This window comes from Cottoperca gobio, chromosome 6 (assembly GCF_900634415.1).
Source record: "Cottoperca gobio chromosome 6, fCotGob3.1, whole genome shotgun sequence".
NCBI classification, from domain to species: Eukaryota; Metazoa; Chordata; class Actinopteri; order Perciformes; family Bovichtidae; genus Cottoperca; species Cottoperca gobio.
The window spans coordinates 18196693-18217071 of NC_041360.1; the positions used below are offsets into that span (position 1 = coordinate 18196693).

Sequence of the window (20379 nt, forward strand, 5' to 3'; positions counted from 1 at the left end):
CTCCCCGTGGGCACGTGACGGCTTTCACAACCTTGAGAGAAGATATAGGAAAACTCACTAAACATACATTTACAGCTAATCCAGTGCGATACAACCTGTAATGTACATCCAGCGGTGGAAGAAGTACTTATATCTTTGACTTAAGTAAAAGTATAGTAGATGTATCAGCAAAATGTACTCCAAGTATCGAAAATAAAATTACTCATTATGCAGAATGGCTCCAATATTAAATATAGAATATTATCATTCTGAGGTTACGGCCTCAAATGTTTTCTGAAAAGCCCCAAATATTTTAGTTTAATTTAAAATACCTTCAACTTTGTTATTTCCCCAGTCTCTCTGACTGGACCTGAAAATCAATCAAGTGTTATTACTGGGAACATATTGTCATCTACTATAGTAGATCAAATGGAATAAGATAATAATATATTGCTATGTTGTTTATCATACTGTAGTATGCTATTCCCTAAAGAAATCTAATATAATTGACTAAATGTTCTTCTGTTGGACTAATATTCAGTTCAGAGTATTTAACCCTTGTGTTGTCCTCCCGATTGCCATACACCTTTTGTCCTCTGGTGTCCCAACATCTGTTTTTTGTTGTCTTGACCCCAGAGGACAACAGTTATTATATTCAATAAAAAAAACATAATTCAATAAAATTCCTTAACATTTATTTTAATCGTGAAGAGCATAGTATTGAACAACCCATATTGATGAATAAAAAACATATTTTGAATGCAATAGATTTAATTTGGGGTCAGAATGACCCGAGGACAACACGAGTTAAGACCACATGAACTTGGCATTGTTGGGGATCCTTCATTCGAAACCAAAGCTCAGATTATTATGGCAATTCCGTTCAGATGTGTTAGCTAAACATTCATTCTAGGAACTGTATAACTGTAACTGTATACATATGGGTTTCAAGATAAGTAATTATGTTTACCTTAAATTCAATAGTGTACAGTTTTCTACTCATTATACTACCTCAAAATGTTTTAGAAGTAGTGCATATAGCTGCCGTAAATGGGGAAACAATCTCCCTGTGGCAGCACACACCCCGACACCCCTACATACTCTGTCATAAGGCAACTTTTTTACAGGATTTATAACTTGTAACTAGTGACTTTAATAGTGCTAATAAATCATTTGTGACATACCAGGTTGTTAAAAAAACCTACATATGTACATCTGGCTGGTGTGTTTGTTGTTGTTGTTTTTCTTTTACTTTATTATTTAGAATTTGCTTATAAATGTATGTAATCCATTAATACATGTTCATGAGTTTTTCCTTTCTAATAATCCATCAATATAAGTTTAAATGTTAAATGTTAATAAGATTGCAGCTGTAAATGTTAAACAGTTGATAAATAGATTGTCAGCAGCCCTTTCCAGAAATTAGGTTTACTAGTCCAACCAGTTAAGGGGTTTTTTCACAAACAGGCAACCCAACAAGTGTCCTTATTAATCAAATCAAATCAAATCAAATTTATTTATATAGCCCAATATCACAAATTATACATTTGTCTCAGTGTGCTTTACAGACTGTACAGGTTACGACACCCTCTGTCCTTAGACCCTCGCACTGAACAAGGATAAACTTCCTAAAAGAAACCTCATAATTAAAGGGGGAACAATGGAAGAAACCTCAGGGAGAGCAGCTGAGGAGGGATCCCTCTCCCAGGACGGACAGACGTGCAATAGATGTCGTGTGTACAGGATAAACAACATAGTACAAATACAACATTTGACAGATGCCAGTGCAGAGCAGCTAATACAGGAGTAATATGATCCCGTTTCCTAGTTCTTGTCAATACACGTGCCGCTGCATTTTGGATCAACTGAAGAGTCTTAAGCGACTTTTTGGGACAACCTGATAACAATGAGTTGCAGTAATCCAGCCTTGAAGTAACAAATGCATGGACTAGTTTTTCTGCATCATTTTGAGAAGGCAGTCCAAGTGTCAAGTATAATAACTTCAGTTTTGTCTGTGTTTAACATCAAAAAATTGCTAGACATCCAAGTTTTTATGTCCTTAAGGCAGGTTTATCTGTTTTAAGGCACTAAACTTGATAACAATTCTGAGAATTCAGATATAAATTCAGAATACGGACCAGGAGGGCGGTACACAGTAACAAATAAAATTGGCTTTATTGTTTTCCATGTTGGGTTTGAGAGCGTAAGAACAAGGCTTTCAAAAGAGTTATAGTTTAGTTTAGGTTTAGGATTGATCAAGAGGTTTGAGTCAAATATGGCCGCAACTCCACCTCCTCGGCCAGTGCCTCGAGGAATGTGAGTATTAATATGACGAGGTGGAGTGGATTCATTTAGACTGACATATTCTTCATGTCTCAGCCAGGTTTCAGTGAGACACAATAAATCAATCTTATTATCTGATATTAAATCATTTACCAATCCAGCTTTCGTTGATAAAGATCTGATGTTTAAGAGCCCACATTTAATTTTTCGATTTAGTTGCACTTTTACAGCGGTGGTGTTTAATTAGGTTTTCATGTATAACTCCTCTTCTATTAACCATAGATTTTTATTAATTTCAGTGGTCGTGGGGCAGACACAGTCACTATGGAGATTTGAGTGGGTGACTGCCCGGAAAGAAGCACAGAGAAGTGTGTAAGACTGCAACTCTGTCTCCATTAATGGTTTAAACTTGTCTCTGACGCATTAGTAAACTTTTTATTTATCATCAAAAAAGTTACAACAATAACGTAAAGTAATTTAATTTCAGTAAGAGAATGAAAAATTCTCTTACTGAAATACCCTAATGTTTTTACTCTTAAATATGTCATTTGGCAAATTCAAAATGTCACCTATGACACACCTTTTAACGGACAAGCTTAAAATTCAAGAGACATTATATGAGGTCAAATATTTCCTCTTTTATTCAATAATATAAAATATTATAATGCAAAACATTCTTGTGTCTGGTTTACAAAAGACACCATCCATCAGAGTCTGTCTGCAGTAATGACAATTATCACAGCGCTTTTTTACAATATAAGGCAACATCGTAACACACAATCGGTACTGTATGTGCAGTAGCAGTATAAATGATCGTTAGGCTTTCAATAAAAACACTCACATGCGTCTCACAAATATAGAGATCCAACAGTAAGCTTTCAGTGCATTCTTACAATAGAATAAGAACAATCTTGTCGTCAGTTAAATCCGTTACTGTACACTTGTTTCATCCAAGAAAAATTAGTCTTTCTTCAAAGTTAATTTCATAGATGAGAATCCAGATAGCCAGCACTTAACATTTGACTATAAACAATAAAAGAGAGTGAGGCCCTCTGTCTAAACTCTTCAGAGAGATAATTAATGACTTTGAAGTTGACTCAACACTGTGATAGTCTGGACACTTTAATGCACAAAACGACACTGCAATCATGTCCTCAGGTAACAATGTGTAACCTTTAAGGTTGGTCTGAATGCAGTCGAGCTTCAAATGAACTGTGAGAAATAAAAGAAAGGGTTAGTGAGTTGCAGCACTTATGCAAAACAAACAAACAACTAATTGTGTTCACAACACTGCAAAGCACATCTTAAAAAACATATAATATAATATGTATTAATATATAATAAACACATAATTATAGGCACAAACTACAAATTCCTAATTTGTATTCATGAGTCAGAATTTAGGCAATGAGTGTTCAGTTAAATTAAAATACTATTGAATTTGGATGGAATATTTATTTTTTCAATGTAAATTAGAATTCATTCATGAATTAATTGGCTGTATGAATATCTAGCGCACATTCATTTGCTTTTATTTCAGAAACTCTGAAGAAGTCACACTGTTACATGCAAGTGCTAATACAGGGAGGTGTAATGTCAAGGTCAGGTTGAAAAAAGTCTGATTCATTTAATCTGAGTCAGTTTAGATAGATAGATAGATAGATTTAAGATTTAAGATCTGCTTTTAACCCATCCTAGTACCAGGAGTCTAGTACTAGGAGCAGTGGGCAGCTCATAGGACAGCGCCCGGGGAGAAATGGGAGTGAGGGGGGGAAGGGGGATGTCCTGGTGTCTTGCTCAAGGGCACCACGGCAGGGCAGGAGGTAAACTGTCAAAAACATCAGTCAAATTCAAAATACGTAGAAATCTTTCTAGTTCCGGAGATCACCGCAAATAAAGCAGGAGTGCCTTGTGCCTTTTGTGTTTTAAAACTGCCAATCATGGTTACATCATGGCCGATACCGATCCACCTAATAAGGTCAGTATTTAACTCCAATAAGGAGCCAGCGTATCAGATGGGTGACTGTAGTTAGGGCACAACAGAAAAACTTTGGGAAACACTGTGTTAACTTAAGTTTTTATATATTTAAACAAAATCAGAAAAGGTACATGTTTTATATATATATATATATATATATATATATATATATATATATATATATATATATATATATATATATGCAAGATTTAACTTTTGTTGGCAACCAGCTGCCATAACAGTGTAACCAACATTACTTGAGACTCACCTGAGTTCCTCTTTTAGTCTGTTGAGTTTATCAAAGAGTCTATCATTCTTGACCTGCATGGGAGCGCTCGGCACAAACCATGCTGCAATAAATTTGCATATGACGACAACGTGCTGCAAGTAGAGAATACATTATCAGGAATGTAACCTCCTTTATGCTCTGTGAAAATGTGGTTTCATCAAAGATAACACTCACTGATTTTTGTTCTAGCCTAGCTCATGGCCAAACCTTTTTCCATTGGAGGACCAAAACTGAAACTTAATGGTGGAAACAAACACCTATGGTATTGTATTCCTAAGATGCTAGATGGTACAAGGATCCAAAGTTCTCTTAATTTAAATGCCTTTTGCCTTTTGTCTGTGTGCCACTCTCTCTGCCTCTCCATTTATTTCTTACTCTGCCCGGGCCCCACTTTGTCTGCCCTGTCCTGGATCAATGCTTTGAAACAGTGAGCTGGGAGGACTATGTGTGTTGCTACTACAGCACAAAAAAACTGCTCAAAGAAATCAATGTAATAAGAAGTGGTTAGTGTTTGTTTTGTTTGTTTGCAGTTGAGGCTTACCTCAAACAGGATGACAAAAGCAAAGCGCACAGCTAAAATGAGCCAGAACTGTGGGGTAAGACTGTAGTCCTCAATGTTCCTGTAGTCTTTATACCTGTGAAGGGAAGCAGACCAGAATGCAGACATTATTTCCCTTATGAGTTTTATTTATATTGTTATAAACCCCACAGTGGATGATTGTGGATACCAGCCTGCAGTGATGGTAACTTTTCAGAAGAACGACTTGTATTACCTGAGATTAGACAGTCCTTACAGTAACAGTAAAAATGCAACACTACCAAGACATATAAGTGTACTGCGAACACTTTGCACTTATTAACGCTGGTGGTGAGTAGGATCAGTGCTTTCCACTCTGTTGTTACTCAAATCATATGATTGGACTTTGGTTTCTCATTGCCTAAATGCCTGAACAAGTATTCAGCTGTAAAGACAAATAAAAAGATTAAAGGAGAACAAACCTGCAGGAAGACACATTCAAGCCACTAGGCGTGATCATCTGACTGACTAACAACTCGTTGCTTAAGCTCTGGTCATCTATTCGTGCAATGGACAGAGTGTTGTTGATGTATCCCACCATGCAGCTTGAAAAAAACAGAAGGAAGTATTTAGAGCAAGTATTGCAGACGACATGAGAGAAAATAAACATTTTCTAGAAGAATTCTCACTCAATATCTGTTTCTGTGCCGTTGGCACATGGGCCATAGCGGTAACGGTAAACCAATCGAGGGATGAAGTCTGAAGAAACGCCAATGACCAGCCCGTTTGCAATGACAGCTAGGACACCAATAGCCTCCAACACGTCTATCCACACACCTGAGGGAAGGACACGTTGATGTGAGGAGAATTTCATTTACAGTATAAAACAGGGAAACAACATTTACATTTTTCGTTCAAAAGTGATGCTCACCAATATCGTTGGTTTTCTTGGGAACCAGTCTGCGCTCCAGAGTTACCATTTTAATGGCATCCAGGCGTATCTCAATGATATTATTAATGAGGGCTAGCAGAGGAGCAAGAGGAAATGCGGCCACAAATATGGTGGTAAAGCTGAACTGGATCACTACGCAGAGAGCAAAGAAAAATATTATTTACCAAAATCAGTCAGTATTTGTCTAGTATCTACTGTTTTTGTTGTTAGAAACATTCAGTGGAGTACATACCCATCTCCAGGAACTCATGGAACAGGCTGAAGGAGTCAACATCATTGAGACGGTAGTTGCTGAGCCAGTCTCGAAGTTTGCAGTTATCACACAGCTCAGCTCCATGTCTGGCCTCTGAATCATCTTTCAGGTAGCAGTGGGCACACTTCCTCTGCAGCTTCTTGGTCTGTCGTCTCTTCAACCACCTGCAGAACCAGCTGATGCAAACAAGAGACAGCTTGTTGAGAAAAGTGGATTATACAGTTCTATACAGTATATAATAACCAATCTGATTTATACTTACGGGCCGGTGAACTCAAAGACATTGCTGATGGTTTGCTTAAGTACCATTATAATGGCCATTTGGATGAACAGATCCGTTAGACATCCACTGGGATGACACTGCACAGGGGAGAGTAACATGATAGGAAAATTAAAATGTGATGTAAATGTAAGAGCAATTCTTACTTAAAAATTGGCATTTAGTCTTTATAAATGGGATACATATTTGTGTCACTCACCTCCTCTAGCCTCCATTTTCCTGAAATACGTACATAACCACCAGGATGGCCATTTATCCTGTCATGTGTGTTACAAAAACATGTCATTATTAGTCAGGTTAGGACAATGATTTTCTTTCATTTGAACATTATTTTTGGGTTCTTTAGGTTATATCAATGTGTTTTTTGGGTTTGGATTGGAGTTTGAAGTGACATGTTTGACATTATATCAATAAGCATATTGTTTGATGTACAATATATGCAAAAAGTTGCAAATTGTGAATATCGAATCATCGGCCAGACCTAACAGAATCCACTAGTTCTTACCTGCCAAGAAAAAAGGCCACGTAGAAGAGGGAGGAGAAATAGGTGAAGAACTGGAAGGTAAACATCTTGATGGTGAAACTCTTCTCCTGTGGTAGCAAATGATCTGGTTTCCTCTGGAAAAGACAAACTTCATGTCAGTTTTCATGCAGTTCAATATTTTGTCAATAGTCTAGGACCTGGCTTAGACATATATGCACATCATTTAGGAGAGGATAACTCAACTGTTATAGACTAATATGACCCCAAGGAACAACTTGGGATGTGTGCCAAATTCACTATACAGGGCGAACAGCCCGAAAATGACCACACCCTTTTTTAAATGACCACGCCTCTTTTTAAAATGACCGCGCCTCCTTCGGAAGTGCTGCTTCAGACATAGCTGTATCTTCTAAACCGTAGGAGCTACAGATTTTCTAAGGTGCTCAAAATGTTCAGAATAGCCATGACATATTTAGGGGGTGTAATAGAAGAGTGTCAAATTTATAATTTGATATTTTAAGAGAAAATGGCTAAAGACCGTTAGGTCATCTTATTACCATACAACGACCTACATACAGGAATTGCCATATATATTTATTATCTTAAACTTTCCGGGCTTAGAGTAAAGTTAGAACATTTGTGTCATCCACTAGAGTTGAACGGACAATTTGGAATTTTAACAATACAAGGGATTTTTTTAAAGAAAGAAAGCCAGCATTTGATTAATATAAAGTAATTGTATTTTCAATCATACAATCATCAATGGAATGTTAACTTAAAGTGAAAAATACAAAACAAAACGTATTACTTTAGTAGCCAGCATAGCCCCTTTCGGGACTGTAGGTATATGGCCGCCCTCCGTATCTATAGGATTAGGGTTAGATGAAGATATGGAGGGCGGCCATATACCTACAGTCCCGAAAGGGGCTAGTAGCCAGCAGTGTATCTAGAGAGCTTAAATGTTTCAAAGATCAGCAGGGAAATTGCCCAACGGCCAGCAATACAACTTTTAACACCACATTATTACAGTTTATGTGTCATCTAAAGAAAGGTCAGGAACATGAAGAGTAACACAACAGAGTCCAGGTATGAGGATGATGAGCAGTTTTCAATCAGTGATAGGGTTTTTACAACAATTACCTCCCTTGCATTTGCAGTACTTGCAGCAATGGATCCCAGCTACCCAGCAGGGACACCCGTTCTTGCGCGCACACTTGCATGTACAGGGATCTGGCAGGCCTTCGGCTTTTGAGATCACAATCTCAAGGACTAATAAGCTGCCCCTTCTTACAAAACCATAAGACTCGGCATTCAGAATCAAGGTGGCGTCTCTAAATGGGGCTTGGACCCACAGCTGCTGTTGGTAATAGCTTCTATGGATATGTGTCCTTGCATTAGTTGATGTGCAAGTGGTTCTCTCAAAGTCCATCTTGAGGCCACTGCTATCAAATGCAGCAATACGAAGGTCGTCAAACGTATCCAGGTCTGTAGATGGTTTGAGACACTTGACAGAAAGAAAGAATGTTTCTGCCATCTGCATTGCGGTTTCTGTTAGCTTAGGACAGTCGAAATGCAGGATCAGAGAGAAATTTCCTGGTTTGCGGACAGCATTCAGGGCTGCAAGTTTAGTCAATATCTTGCTGGTTGTATCGCACCCAGTCAGCGTATGGAGTGCTGGGAGACACTTTGTGAGCTCGTCTTCCTGCTCTATGCAGATAAGTGGTAATGGTGGTAATATTGATCTTTTCACTCCTGAGTTGCGAATGAGCCAGAGCTCTTGGAGGCCAAGATCTCTCCAATTGACTGTGATGTGGTATAACAGGCACACAAAGACATCTGTGTCACCTGATGACAGCGTCAGTGATGTAGGTCCTGTCCGGTGACTTAGAATGTCCTGCACATGGAACATCATCCTACCATCAGCTTCCTCATGTGTGCAGTTGAGCTGAGGGAATGGAGAAGCACAGCCAGCTGATACAATCCATGCCTGTGGTGATATACCAAGGTATAGAGGTTTGATGCCTTGTTTAATTGGTGGTGAGCCATTCAACATACAATGCCTGGAAAGCTATTTTGCTGATGGAAGACGACCAAAAGTTCTTTGATACCACTGGAACATTTTGGTTCGGTGATATCACATCAAGGTCCATGGGTCCATGTCCTTTGACATTTGATAAATCGTTCTCTCACTCTCGCCGGATCTTGTAGCATAGCACAGCTATGTCGGAAGGAGCACTTCCGATGAAAAAGAGGCGTGGTCATTTTAAAAAGGGTGTGGTTTGGCACACATCCCAAGTTGTTCCTTGGGGTCATATTAGTCTATAACAGTTGAGTTATCCTCTCCTAAATTATGTGCATACATGTCTAAGCCAGGTCCTCGACTACAATGGATGGCAATCTCACACACTTGAGAATAGAATTAGAATTTTACATCTATTATATAATTACCCTTCATATACACTTTATTCATCTAAATAATTGTATGTTAATGCACATGGTATTATTAAATCATCGTTCAAATCTAAAGTTATTGTTCTTTTTAATATTCTATTTCTAAAGGCAGCTTTTAGAAACTGTAAATAATACATCAGATCTGAACATTACTGCTCCCTGTGCTACCGAACGGACAGAAAGACCGTTTTAACAAAGACAATTGACATGTCACAACAGGTAAAGCACAGGTGTAATTAATAACCTCATGATGGCTGCATTTTAATAAGGTGTGACAGTTCCAGGTCCCTGATATCGGGCATGCTGCCTCACTGACATGGGACACTTCCAATGGACCGAGCAATCATAAATTGATGTTGAATTCCACCTGTGCTTCTCATAATATCTGTTCTGATAAAAGTCTATTAAGTCACTAAAAGGTCCAAGGCAAAAATATATCATGCACCCCAAACAAATGAAATGTAGAGGAGCTCAGATTCACTGCGTTGCTAGTTGCAAAGAGCAATTGTTTAAATCCTCATGCTGAAGATTGTTTAGATTGGATAGTTTTTTAGGCATAAGGAGCTAAAACTCTGGTCTTTCACTTTAAAATAAGAAGTTTTACCCCATTTTGTTCATTTTGCGAACCTTCAGATTTGTCTAAATTTGTCTTTGGGGGTTCTGACTTTGCTCTATATGACCCTAATAACAGCCCATGTCTTCATGATTATCTTCCTCTTCTACCTCTTCACCCTCAGACTCTCTATCTCTCTCTCTTTCCTTTCCTTGCGTAATGTATGTTCTGAAGCAATTTACTTCCTGTCAGGCCTCACCTTCGCTCAGTTGCCCTGACCTATCACACATCTTTACAACATATGGTACAGTTACAATGTCCGGCCTTAGAGCTGTTGTTTGCTCATGAACATGATAAAGCCACTGTACTTGCTACATACGTAAAGTTGTCCTTGGAAGTTTTTTTATAATGTTTTTTCCCAAGGAAATTGGGAGAAAGTGTGCAGAAAGGGGTTGAGCATTGGATTTGGGACACATCATCAATGTAGTGTTCTACTTGTTACCTGTCTGTTATCTGTGTGCCTGACCTGCTTCCTGCCTGATTACCTGCCTTCCTGCTTCAGCCCCCGTGAATCTGTTTGCCTTTTCTCACTGCCAACCACACTGCCAAGTGCAAACCTGTTATTGACTATTCAAATAACTGCTCATTTTCTAATCCTGAAACACATCATTGTCATGGTCAGTGTACCAGTGTCTCTTTAAAATCTTTAAAAATTAAAAATGATTACAATTGCTACAGTAAACGTACCTATTTCACAGAGCTTCATGGCAACAATCCTGTTGATCTGCAAAGACGAAGACAAAGTCACACAGAATACCACTAACAGGAGACAGAGATGCACATTAGGGAGACCTGCGTACCCGTGTCATAACAGTGATGATGAGGTAATGGAGGACGGCCCCCAACATCATTGCGCCGCTGTTGGAGTGGTTTCTCAGGAACTCCCATGATCCGTCAGCCAAGATCACAGCTGCGATCACCCTGAATACCACCAAGGCATGTGTCAGGCCAATGATCACCAATATCTGTGGAAACACAAAAAACACTCATTTGTATCCCTATACTTGAGAGGGCGTCTAAAAACAAATCCCCTCAACTAATGTTGAGCAATCTCGAAGACATTCATTTGAATAAATGTATGTTAAGTCATCTATCGCCGAAGAAGGTAACACAATGATGATTGAGCCTATGGCCTCCAGATGAAAGTATTGCAATATTTATATATTTGCCGTATTACAAAGTGGGTGTCTGTAACGACATTCCCGGGAAAATCTACGCCTAACACCAAAACCTGAACCCTATCCAACTTCAACCTGATCCTTATTTTAGCCTGAGCTCTAAGGACAAGTCACCCACCATAGCTGTGACACAGATCAAAACCAGAGTACTGCGCAGATAGGAGTGCTTATATTCTTTTGGTTCACAGTTGGGGTCGTTCACAATCTCCAGGATCAGTTCCTCCTACAGTTAAATATAATAGAAAAATACATACAGTCATAAATTCAAATAAGCACTGACCAGGTATTACTGAAATGGGATGTAACTTTTAAAACTGATCATACCTCCTCCTCACACCAATCAGACACTTTCCATTCACACACATAGGAAGCCCGATGTCTCTTCCAGAACTCCAAAAAAAGTGTTGCTGTGAAGATGAAGAATTGTATGAGTTCATTAAGCCGACTGGAACAACGACATGAGATCTGAACAGTGAGTTTTTGAAAACACAGATCCGCTGTGGTGGTTGTACCTTTTGCCACTTTCGAGATATTTGGTAGCCGTTTTGCATTCATCTCTCTGTGAATGCATGAAAATATCGACATGCACCCATTTAAGGTTTAACATCTGATCATTTTGCCATATACATATTTGCTTTTGGTTATAGCATCAGACACAGAGCTTTGTCACAAAAACTAGAAAGCAGCAGAAAATTCAGGAACTGATCCCGACTTCTGCGGTCTTACTGTAAACTGCTACTTTGATGGTAAATTGCATCATTTGTCCAGTACTTTGGTTTTTTTAGACAGTGATGCAAAATTCTAGTGTATTACTTATTGTTTTGAACACGTTTTTTTAATGCAGTATTGTACTGGGACTTTCATTCAGCCGGGCACAATTTTTCCAGCAACATCAACGTCTTTCTGTCCTTGATGCATTTATTCTATTTCTGTATCTCACTCCTCACTTACACAATTCCTCTCATATACTCATGTAATTACTTTTTGAAGACTGCAGTGGCTGTTCTAGTTAACTGTACTCTTCCCACAGTTTTGCTAATAAATGTCACTCAAATAAATAATTCCACTACCATTTTGCCTGAATCCTTATTTTCTACAACAGGTATGAATTGAGTGAGAAGAGGTCTGACAACAGACTGTAAATATAAAAAGATCCACAAAAACACAGAGGTACTAAAAGCAGAAAAGCTGAATAAGACAGTGAAAGAGCATTTATATGTTCTTATAGATGACTGCTTGACCACCCCCACGGCCAGATGGCCTGGGTTGATTAAGATGCGAGAAGCCAGGACGAGTAGGTTCTCTCGGTGATGTGGCATCTTGTTGGCAGTGCATATCTCAGTGATCATAAAACATCCAGGCAGTTGCATAAAATACATTTGACGCAGACTTGTTTGAACAAGTAGTCCTGTAAAGCCAAAAATGGCAAATAAACAATAGAATTGGAGAAGAGTTCTGTTTTAAATTATTTGATTAAATTAGCATATTGCGTGGGCTTTAATGGATATGAAGCAAAATTGCAACTGCAGGAAGAATGATTGTGATAAGTCACACTAATATATCTTAAACAGGGATCTGCAAATTAAAAAATACATGACTATTTCTATCATCACAATAATAATTATGTCATATAGACACACAAAACTCACCCCACACTGCCATGAACATTGCAAAGAGCACTGTGCCATTATTATCAAACAGCAGGCTCACCTGTAGGCAGACGAGACCAGCTGTGAGCACAAACAGACAAATACACCGTTCAGCTGTCTACTGTACATGCACTGATGTACCTTAGCGTACGTGCAGGTGTCGGAGAGCTGCCACACTTTGCATCTCTTGTCACAAAGGGGACACATGACTGTGTCAGCCTCACAAACCTCCTTTCTGCAACACAATAAGCAATTAATTTGTTACAGCGTAAAAAAAAGCTCTGTTATGTCACAGACACTGTGGCGTTATGGAGAAACTTACATGAGGGGTGAGCTGTTGAAGAAGGCAAGGCCATAAAGGAAGACAATGACCCCGATGAGAGCAGGCGGGATGAGCAGATAAGTGTACCAACCCAACCACAAGTAGTACAAGGCCACCTTCTCCCCAAAGTAGTTCCTGACATGAGAACACACACACAGAAAGAGAAAAATGACCAAACTCATGAGGTGGGGATATGCCTTATGTATATATTGTTAAAAATGTTTATAATATGTCATGCATATGATGTACATGTCATGCTTTTTAGGACATACATTTCAGAACACAATGTGGTACTAAACCAACATTTCCAAAAGTATACCGTCAAAGTGAATACAATCTGTTAATTATCAAGTAACACATAAACAGAACCACTGTAAATTCATATATATAGTTTATAAACTGTACTTTATATCAAAACGACTTTATAATAGCTACTGTATATCTCTCCCACCCACGATCCCTACATCTAAAAAGAAAAAAACAGTAGTAGTTACGATTGATTAAGAAGAAAAAAGTAAAGGGGAAATAACATAATGTAAATAAAATAAAGTAAAATTAGGTTTGGTTCAGGGAATATCTTAAAGAATATAGTTTTTTATTTTTGTAAAATATTTGTTTTCGTATCCTCTTCCATCATTAGTTCAGATAGATTCTTAATCCTGTGATTTATTCTATATATTTTATATATTTTGTTAAATGTGTCCTTCTGTTGAGGCTCCTCTTGTTTCAGCCAGTTTTCTATTTTTGTTATCTAAGTGCTGCTGCTCTTAAAATTCAAAAGAGATACTAATCCATTTGTTGATAGAGTGGCCGTGGTGTTCTGCCAAGTCATAATTGCTTGGGCCCCAGAAGGAGTATGCACAGAAAAAATGTATCCAAAGCTTGATTTATTTCAGTCTAATATTGCGGCAAATCCGGGCAGAAGAAGAATATATGGGTGTGTTGGGCTTCTGCCTCCCCACATTGTCCCCAGCAGCTGGATAACAGGCGTTATAAAGAAACATAGTTGAATGTTCTAAGAGTACTCTCTCCAAATGAATGATCTTGTGGTTTTCCATTTATTATGTCATTATTACTTTTAGTATTTAAAGTAGTTAAAAGGATGAGGACAACAAGTACTGTGCTAGAATCACTCAGCTAATGTACTGACACAACGCTTACACAGATTCAGCTACTTTTTTACTTTTAAATTGGAGACATGATGCATGTTTGCATTGTGTTCTGCAGTTTGCAGTCAGTAAACAAGTGAATCTAAAGACAACAGTCTGTACCAACATTAATTACTGTTCGTGATTTTTAAACAATAATCCAAACAAAGCCTGCACCATGCGCGGGGGACGATATGTTTGCTTTTATCTTTCTAATACTTGAACCTACTTCACAGAGGGATGGCATGAGAAACAATAATGCTGCAATAACCACAACTGTAAAAAAAAACAAAAAAAAAAACTGCATAACGAACAGGCTTTTATATTGCAGTCCAAACCTGACGGCAGTAATGGGTTGCCCTTGGAGACAGGCTGTCCATCGTGCCCAGCTTTCCTTCAGCTCTCTCTGTTTCTTTTTCTGAAAGCAGAAGCACAAAAAAAAAAGAAAAATCAAAGGAAATCTCCAACATGAAGAACAGCTTTGTACATATTGGTAAACACATCATACAGTCAAACTAAAAACTGAAGCTTACAATGTAGAAATATAATCTCCTGATTTTACTAGTGTATATATACTACATTTAAAACATCCATAATTAATGCTGCTTTTGAATAAACTTCGACAAATAGATTTACATTTTTATTTCCTGGACATTTAATTTGGTAGGAACGTCTTCACCTCCCACAGTGTTATAAAGTAAACAGAAGAACACATTTTCACATGATTACATGTGCAAATGTGTCAGTGTATATTCACACATTTGCCCACATACACCCAGCATTGAATGACTCACTGCATTATTATGACTCCCATAGCGTCTCTATGAACTAACAATTTTTTTTGGAAGCTGTATTGTTTTGGAAGGCCGCTGCCAAGCTTCACGTTGTAATTTTAGATCCTCTTTAATTAAAGCAAAACACTTTAGCAGCCACATGAAGAGAAAACATTTATCGGTAGATACTAGTGTCACTATCTTCAGCATGAGGATGTAAATCAAATGTGAATCATGTGTGGATCCATGTGGAGAAAAGATGCTGGTTTAGTTGTTTCATTCATTTAACCTTGAGAACATGTTGATTTAGTATACTGTTTTCATTCTTTATTCATACAATCTGTTTAATCTGCTGTTCCTGTCCAAAACCTGGGAATAATGCACTTATCATGCCAGATGCAGTGACAATATCGCGTCTATTAATAGTGATACATCATAGATACAAGAACAAGGTTTACATTGTACATTAGGATTTTTACCTCATGCAAGCAGAACTTTGCCTTAAAAACCTTCATCTTCATAAGATCCCGCAATCCCTCTGGGAAGAATAACAGGTGAGAAGAATAACATTAAACGATTTGGCGCCCGGTTACCTGAGGAGGTTGAAAATACAATTAGTCTTTCTCACCTCCTGAACGTATAGTGGTGTGATTCAAGATGAAGTGGACAATCCTTATCCTGAAACAAGGACAAGTGTCACTTATAAAGCTGAACTTGCAACAAGAAAACTTCATCTGAGATTGTTTAAAATGCCAAAAACAAAATGACTGTACAGCAACATGTTTTACCTGGTGCTGAGTGGAACAACGTTCTGATCCGAGCTCCAGTTACAAGCATCAGACACTTTGAGCAGATACCTGTACCTCTCAAAAATTTCTTTAGGCGCTTGGATCCCATAGAAGACGAGAACATCATCTCTAATTTTCTACCGGGGATGAATAAAGATGAGATAAATGAAAGAATCGTGTAACCTTTCCAACAGTATAGACACATTTTTTGTTTATTATTAAAGACTTACGGTGACTTTTAATTTCTTTTTCTTCAATTCTTCAATGTATTCATTTTGCTTCTTCTCCTGCTCATTATTTGCTTTGGCAACCAGGATGTAGTCATATGACAGAGGCGTGTGCTGAGTGACCAAAATCATATGTCAGACATTCAGACATTAGATCGATCTTAATCTGTGAATTAAGATGGCCAGGACGAGTTTGCATGTTGTTAAAGTGAACACAATGGAAATTCTTACCACAGGAGGGAGTTGTGACTGCTCATTGCCATTCTCTTTTACCACTCCCATTAATTCCAGGAGTTCAATACTGGGCTATACAACAAAATATTGAAAAACAATACAAGGAGAAGTCATCAACACAATTATGTTAAATTCCACTCATCATAAAAGGCGTGAGTGATACGGCCGCAACTAACGATTATTATCATTATCGATTAATTAGTGTCCATCCCATTTTCTCCAAGTTCAAGGTGATAAATAAAGATAAGATGAGATCAAATAATCCTTTATTAGAGATGATTGGGTTTTTATTATTCCACACAGTGTTTATTAATAAGCGTGTGAAAATCTGCCAAAAGGTCATCATATACAAAAGAATCCTGTTTAACTATGACATGGGAATGTGTCAGTGAATGCCACTGTGGTGATCCTGACTCATCAGTGGAGTGACAGTCAGAGAAGAGGATTGAACTAACCTAAGTGAACAAACGGCATTGCATGTTGACATAGTATCACCTTCATGCCTATCCATGCAATTCATTTACAGGACAGTCCACACACTGATACATGTAGGCCAGCACACAGAAGGTGTGGCAGACCTAGATATACTATCTGATCAGTATGACACCAGTGTGAACACGTACAGATATCAATCCTAATTCAGATTATAACATTACTATGTTTTAAAGTGGACCTTGTACAGCACTGGAATGAGCCTCTGTTGGAGCTATTTAGTCTGACAAGTGCAGGATTGGCAGTCGTGTTAGAAAAACAGCAGGCATACTATGTTCAACATGAATCTTAAAGTAGGAGCTGCTCGATTACGTATCGATATAATCTCTGTGTGAGAATAAAAAAAAATCACCTACCTGCCTCCTGTGGCCGCGCATGATGAGTAGGCTCTAAATGCAGATGCGACTTCCCGGATAAAAAAAAAAAGCTTCAGTCACCATTCAATGATCCCCGAGGCTTTCTGTGAGCTCACCGATATGCTATAAACTATAAAATGACATGAGTGCTCTTGAACAGGGCAAAGGCAAGTTCCGTACTTCCTCTATGAACAAACGTGTGGCTGTATTACTAGCTAAGGAATGTAAAAGCGACTCTACCTGTTGCTGATGTCACTGCATTTATATATATCGCCTGCACCTTTTTTCACCCTCAGGTTCACCGATGCTTTCAACAAACACACACACACACACACACGCAAACACACACATAGACAGACAGGGTCTACTCTATGTTCCAGTTGCTACAGACAAACAGAGGAAAACTCGATGTGGTTTGTCAGGTGCGATGGTATGACATATTTGTGTTGCCTGCTCCTCACTGATGCAAAATAACATATAACCACCACTAGGTGGAAGCAGCGACTTTAACAGCCTATAAATCACTGCCTGTAGCTGAATCTTCCTACACACACCAGTCAGCACTGACCGTGACATTTGTTAAAATGACATCATCACTTTGAGTCATTAAATTACACATTCAAAGCATCTCGAGGTCCATCATGGAGGCTGAGTAGACCCATTACCATAAGAGGTGGAAGGAGAACTCAGATGTTTAACTGAAGTATAAGTACCAATACAGCAGTGTATAAATACTCTGTTACAAGTGAAGTCCTGCATTCAAAATGTTACTTGAGTAGAAGTACAACAGTAATAGCAACAATATAGGGCTTACGTAAAGTAACACAAATAAAAGTACTCATTATGCTGAATGTCACATTGTTGAAGCTGGTAACTGTGGGGCTAATTTTACCTACTAGTACTATATATATGTTGTGTTAATAGTGGGAATCTGACATTAACTAGTAACTAAGGCTGTATTGGAGTAAGAAGTAAAATATTTTAATCTGAAATGTAGTGGAGTAGAAAAATAAAATAGCATAAAATGTAAATAATAAAGTGCAAGTATCTATCTATCTATCTATCTATCTATCTATCTATCTATCTATCTATCTATCTATCTATCTATCTATCTATCTATCTATCTATCTACCTGTCTGTCTGTCTGTCTGTCTGTCTGTCTGTCTATATATCTACCTACCTGTCTGTCTGTCTGTCTGTCTGTCTGTCTGTCTGTCTGTCTATATATCTACCTACCTACCTACCTATCTATCTATCTATCTATCTATCTATCTATCTATCTATCTATCTATCTATCTATCTATCTATCTATCTATCTATCTATCTATCTATCTATCTATCTATCTCAAGTTCCTCAAAATTGTACTTAAGTTTAGTACTTGAGTAAATGTACTTTGTTACATTATACCACTGATTATCTTTCACAGCAAAATGGGTTATTAGGCCTACTTGAGTAACCAACAAACTAAATATATATCAAGCAAAGTCAGTGTAACTATCAAAACAAAAGTCACAAAACAATAATGCAGGTTAATAATCCATGACAAAAACACATGATTTACACACTGTAACTGTGAGTTTTTAGTGTTGGAAAGTATCTGAGTTGTAACTTGTACTTACTTAAGAATTTTCATTGTATACAATATATTTCAATCCATTTCACTCCACTTCTTTATTTGAGCTGTAGTTGTTTTTAGGCTATACTATTAGTAGTATGGTAGATATTTTACATTGGTTTCTTGCTGTTTGAATGTAGCTGTTTATTTCCATATTTCTAAAATATATGTATTTAAATCTTTATCTGCTTTAAATTATACTGAAACAGTATGAATCTTCTATATGAAGTGAGCCTACTTGATTTGTGAGCTTATGGTGTGCTTGTGTGTATTTTATTTTTAATATCTTACAAGTGATTCCCATTGCACAGTCCTGTGGACCTATTTCTGTTTCCCATCCTTTCCCTTTGGACTGAAAGAAGAAACAAGAAAAACTAACATGTCAAACGGGTGGCCCTCCGTGCCTTGTTATTAGAGATGAGTTCCACCATTAGTCTTGGAAACCTTAGAAAGCAGTGTACACCCAGGAAGACCCACATGTCAAGGAGGAGAGGCGATGTGAGGCTGAAGAAAAAGTGGTCGCGAAAATAAGCGGCTGTATTTCTGTACTCGGCCACACCCCACAGTGGAGGATAACATAATTACACCAGCACAGGACTGTGTAAACCACTTCAAGGGCGACAGAGGGGGCCGCTGCGGCTAAATGTACCCGGAGTGGAAGTACAGGGTAGAGAGGTGGCTGGGAGGAGCAGGGAAAAGCTGCTGATAGACTCTTTCCTGAACTCCTTGTCATAAAGGAAAACACATACACACAAGGTGAACAACTGGGAAGATAATCCAAACACCACGTTGCTTTAAACAAAACAGAACAAAACACTAAACTAAACATCCGAGTGATAGCTGAAAGATTCACGATTCTGGAAGGGTGTCTATTTTTTGACCATTATAGCCTAAAATAATCCCTGAGGCTTAACTCTCCAATTATAAAGGGAACAGATGTTTGTTTTAAACTGTCTAACATATAATAGATTATGTGTACAGTCTATGTTTTGGAAAGGCATGAGTTAATAGGCTATTGTGTTTGGTTGTAAAGGAGTTACTGGAAGCTCTCTCTCTCTGGACATTTTGAAAAACAAATTTAATTAATACCTAAGCAAATAAATGATCTAAGGTAAACATAGTGACAGCAGCATCAACACCCAATAAATACAAATCCGAGTAGCCTTGTAGTCTGTCTTTGTGTTTGTTTAGTTTTTTATTGTCATTTTCAATACAAGAGTACGATACCAATAGAAACAGTACAAGAAGTAAACAAGAATGAGAATTCATAATCACACAATTAAATAAGAAAAATAGAAACGTAAATAATTATTTAAAAAAACTAATAATAATAGTAAAAATCTAATAATTAAAATAAATCATAAACTAATAAACAATACAATCGTAATAAAAGGAAACATACATAACGATAACGTCACACTGGTCGTAGACATACATCCAAGTACATCATACAATCAGGTAATCACAGATGGTCCAACATCTACTTTGACCATTCACAAAGTAGTCTGGTTTTGCTT

General features: G+C 37.8%; 1 protein-coding gene across 1 annotated transcript; it reads right to left on the reverse strand.

Moving 5' to 3' along the window:
• Positions 1-2640: 2640 nt before the first annotated feature.
• Positions 2641-17691, reverse strand: LOC115009657 (anoctamin-9). The gene is given in 26 exon segments (XM_029433811.1): positions 2641-3474; positions 4509-4621; positions 5071-5164; positions 5529-5651; positions 5736-5883; positions 5978-6130; positions 6231-6427; positions 6514-6611; positions 6731-6788; positions 7037-7122; positions 7124-7149; positions 10767-10803; positions 10880-11044; positions 11376-11480; positions 11582-11664; positions 12907-12967; positions 13048-13141; positions 13229-13363; positions 14715-14794; positions 15629-15687; positions 15778-15827; positions 15938-16074; positions 16168-16278; positions 16396-16470; positions 17247-17295; positions 17487-17691. Coding segments are annotated over 25 exon segments (2346 nt in total). The 5' UTR covers positions 17268-17295; positions 17487-17691; the 3' UTR covers positions 2641-3437.
• Positions 17692-20379: the final 2688 nt, after the last annotated feature.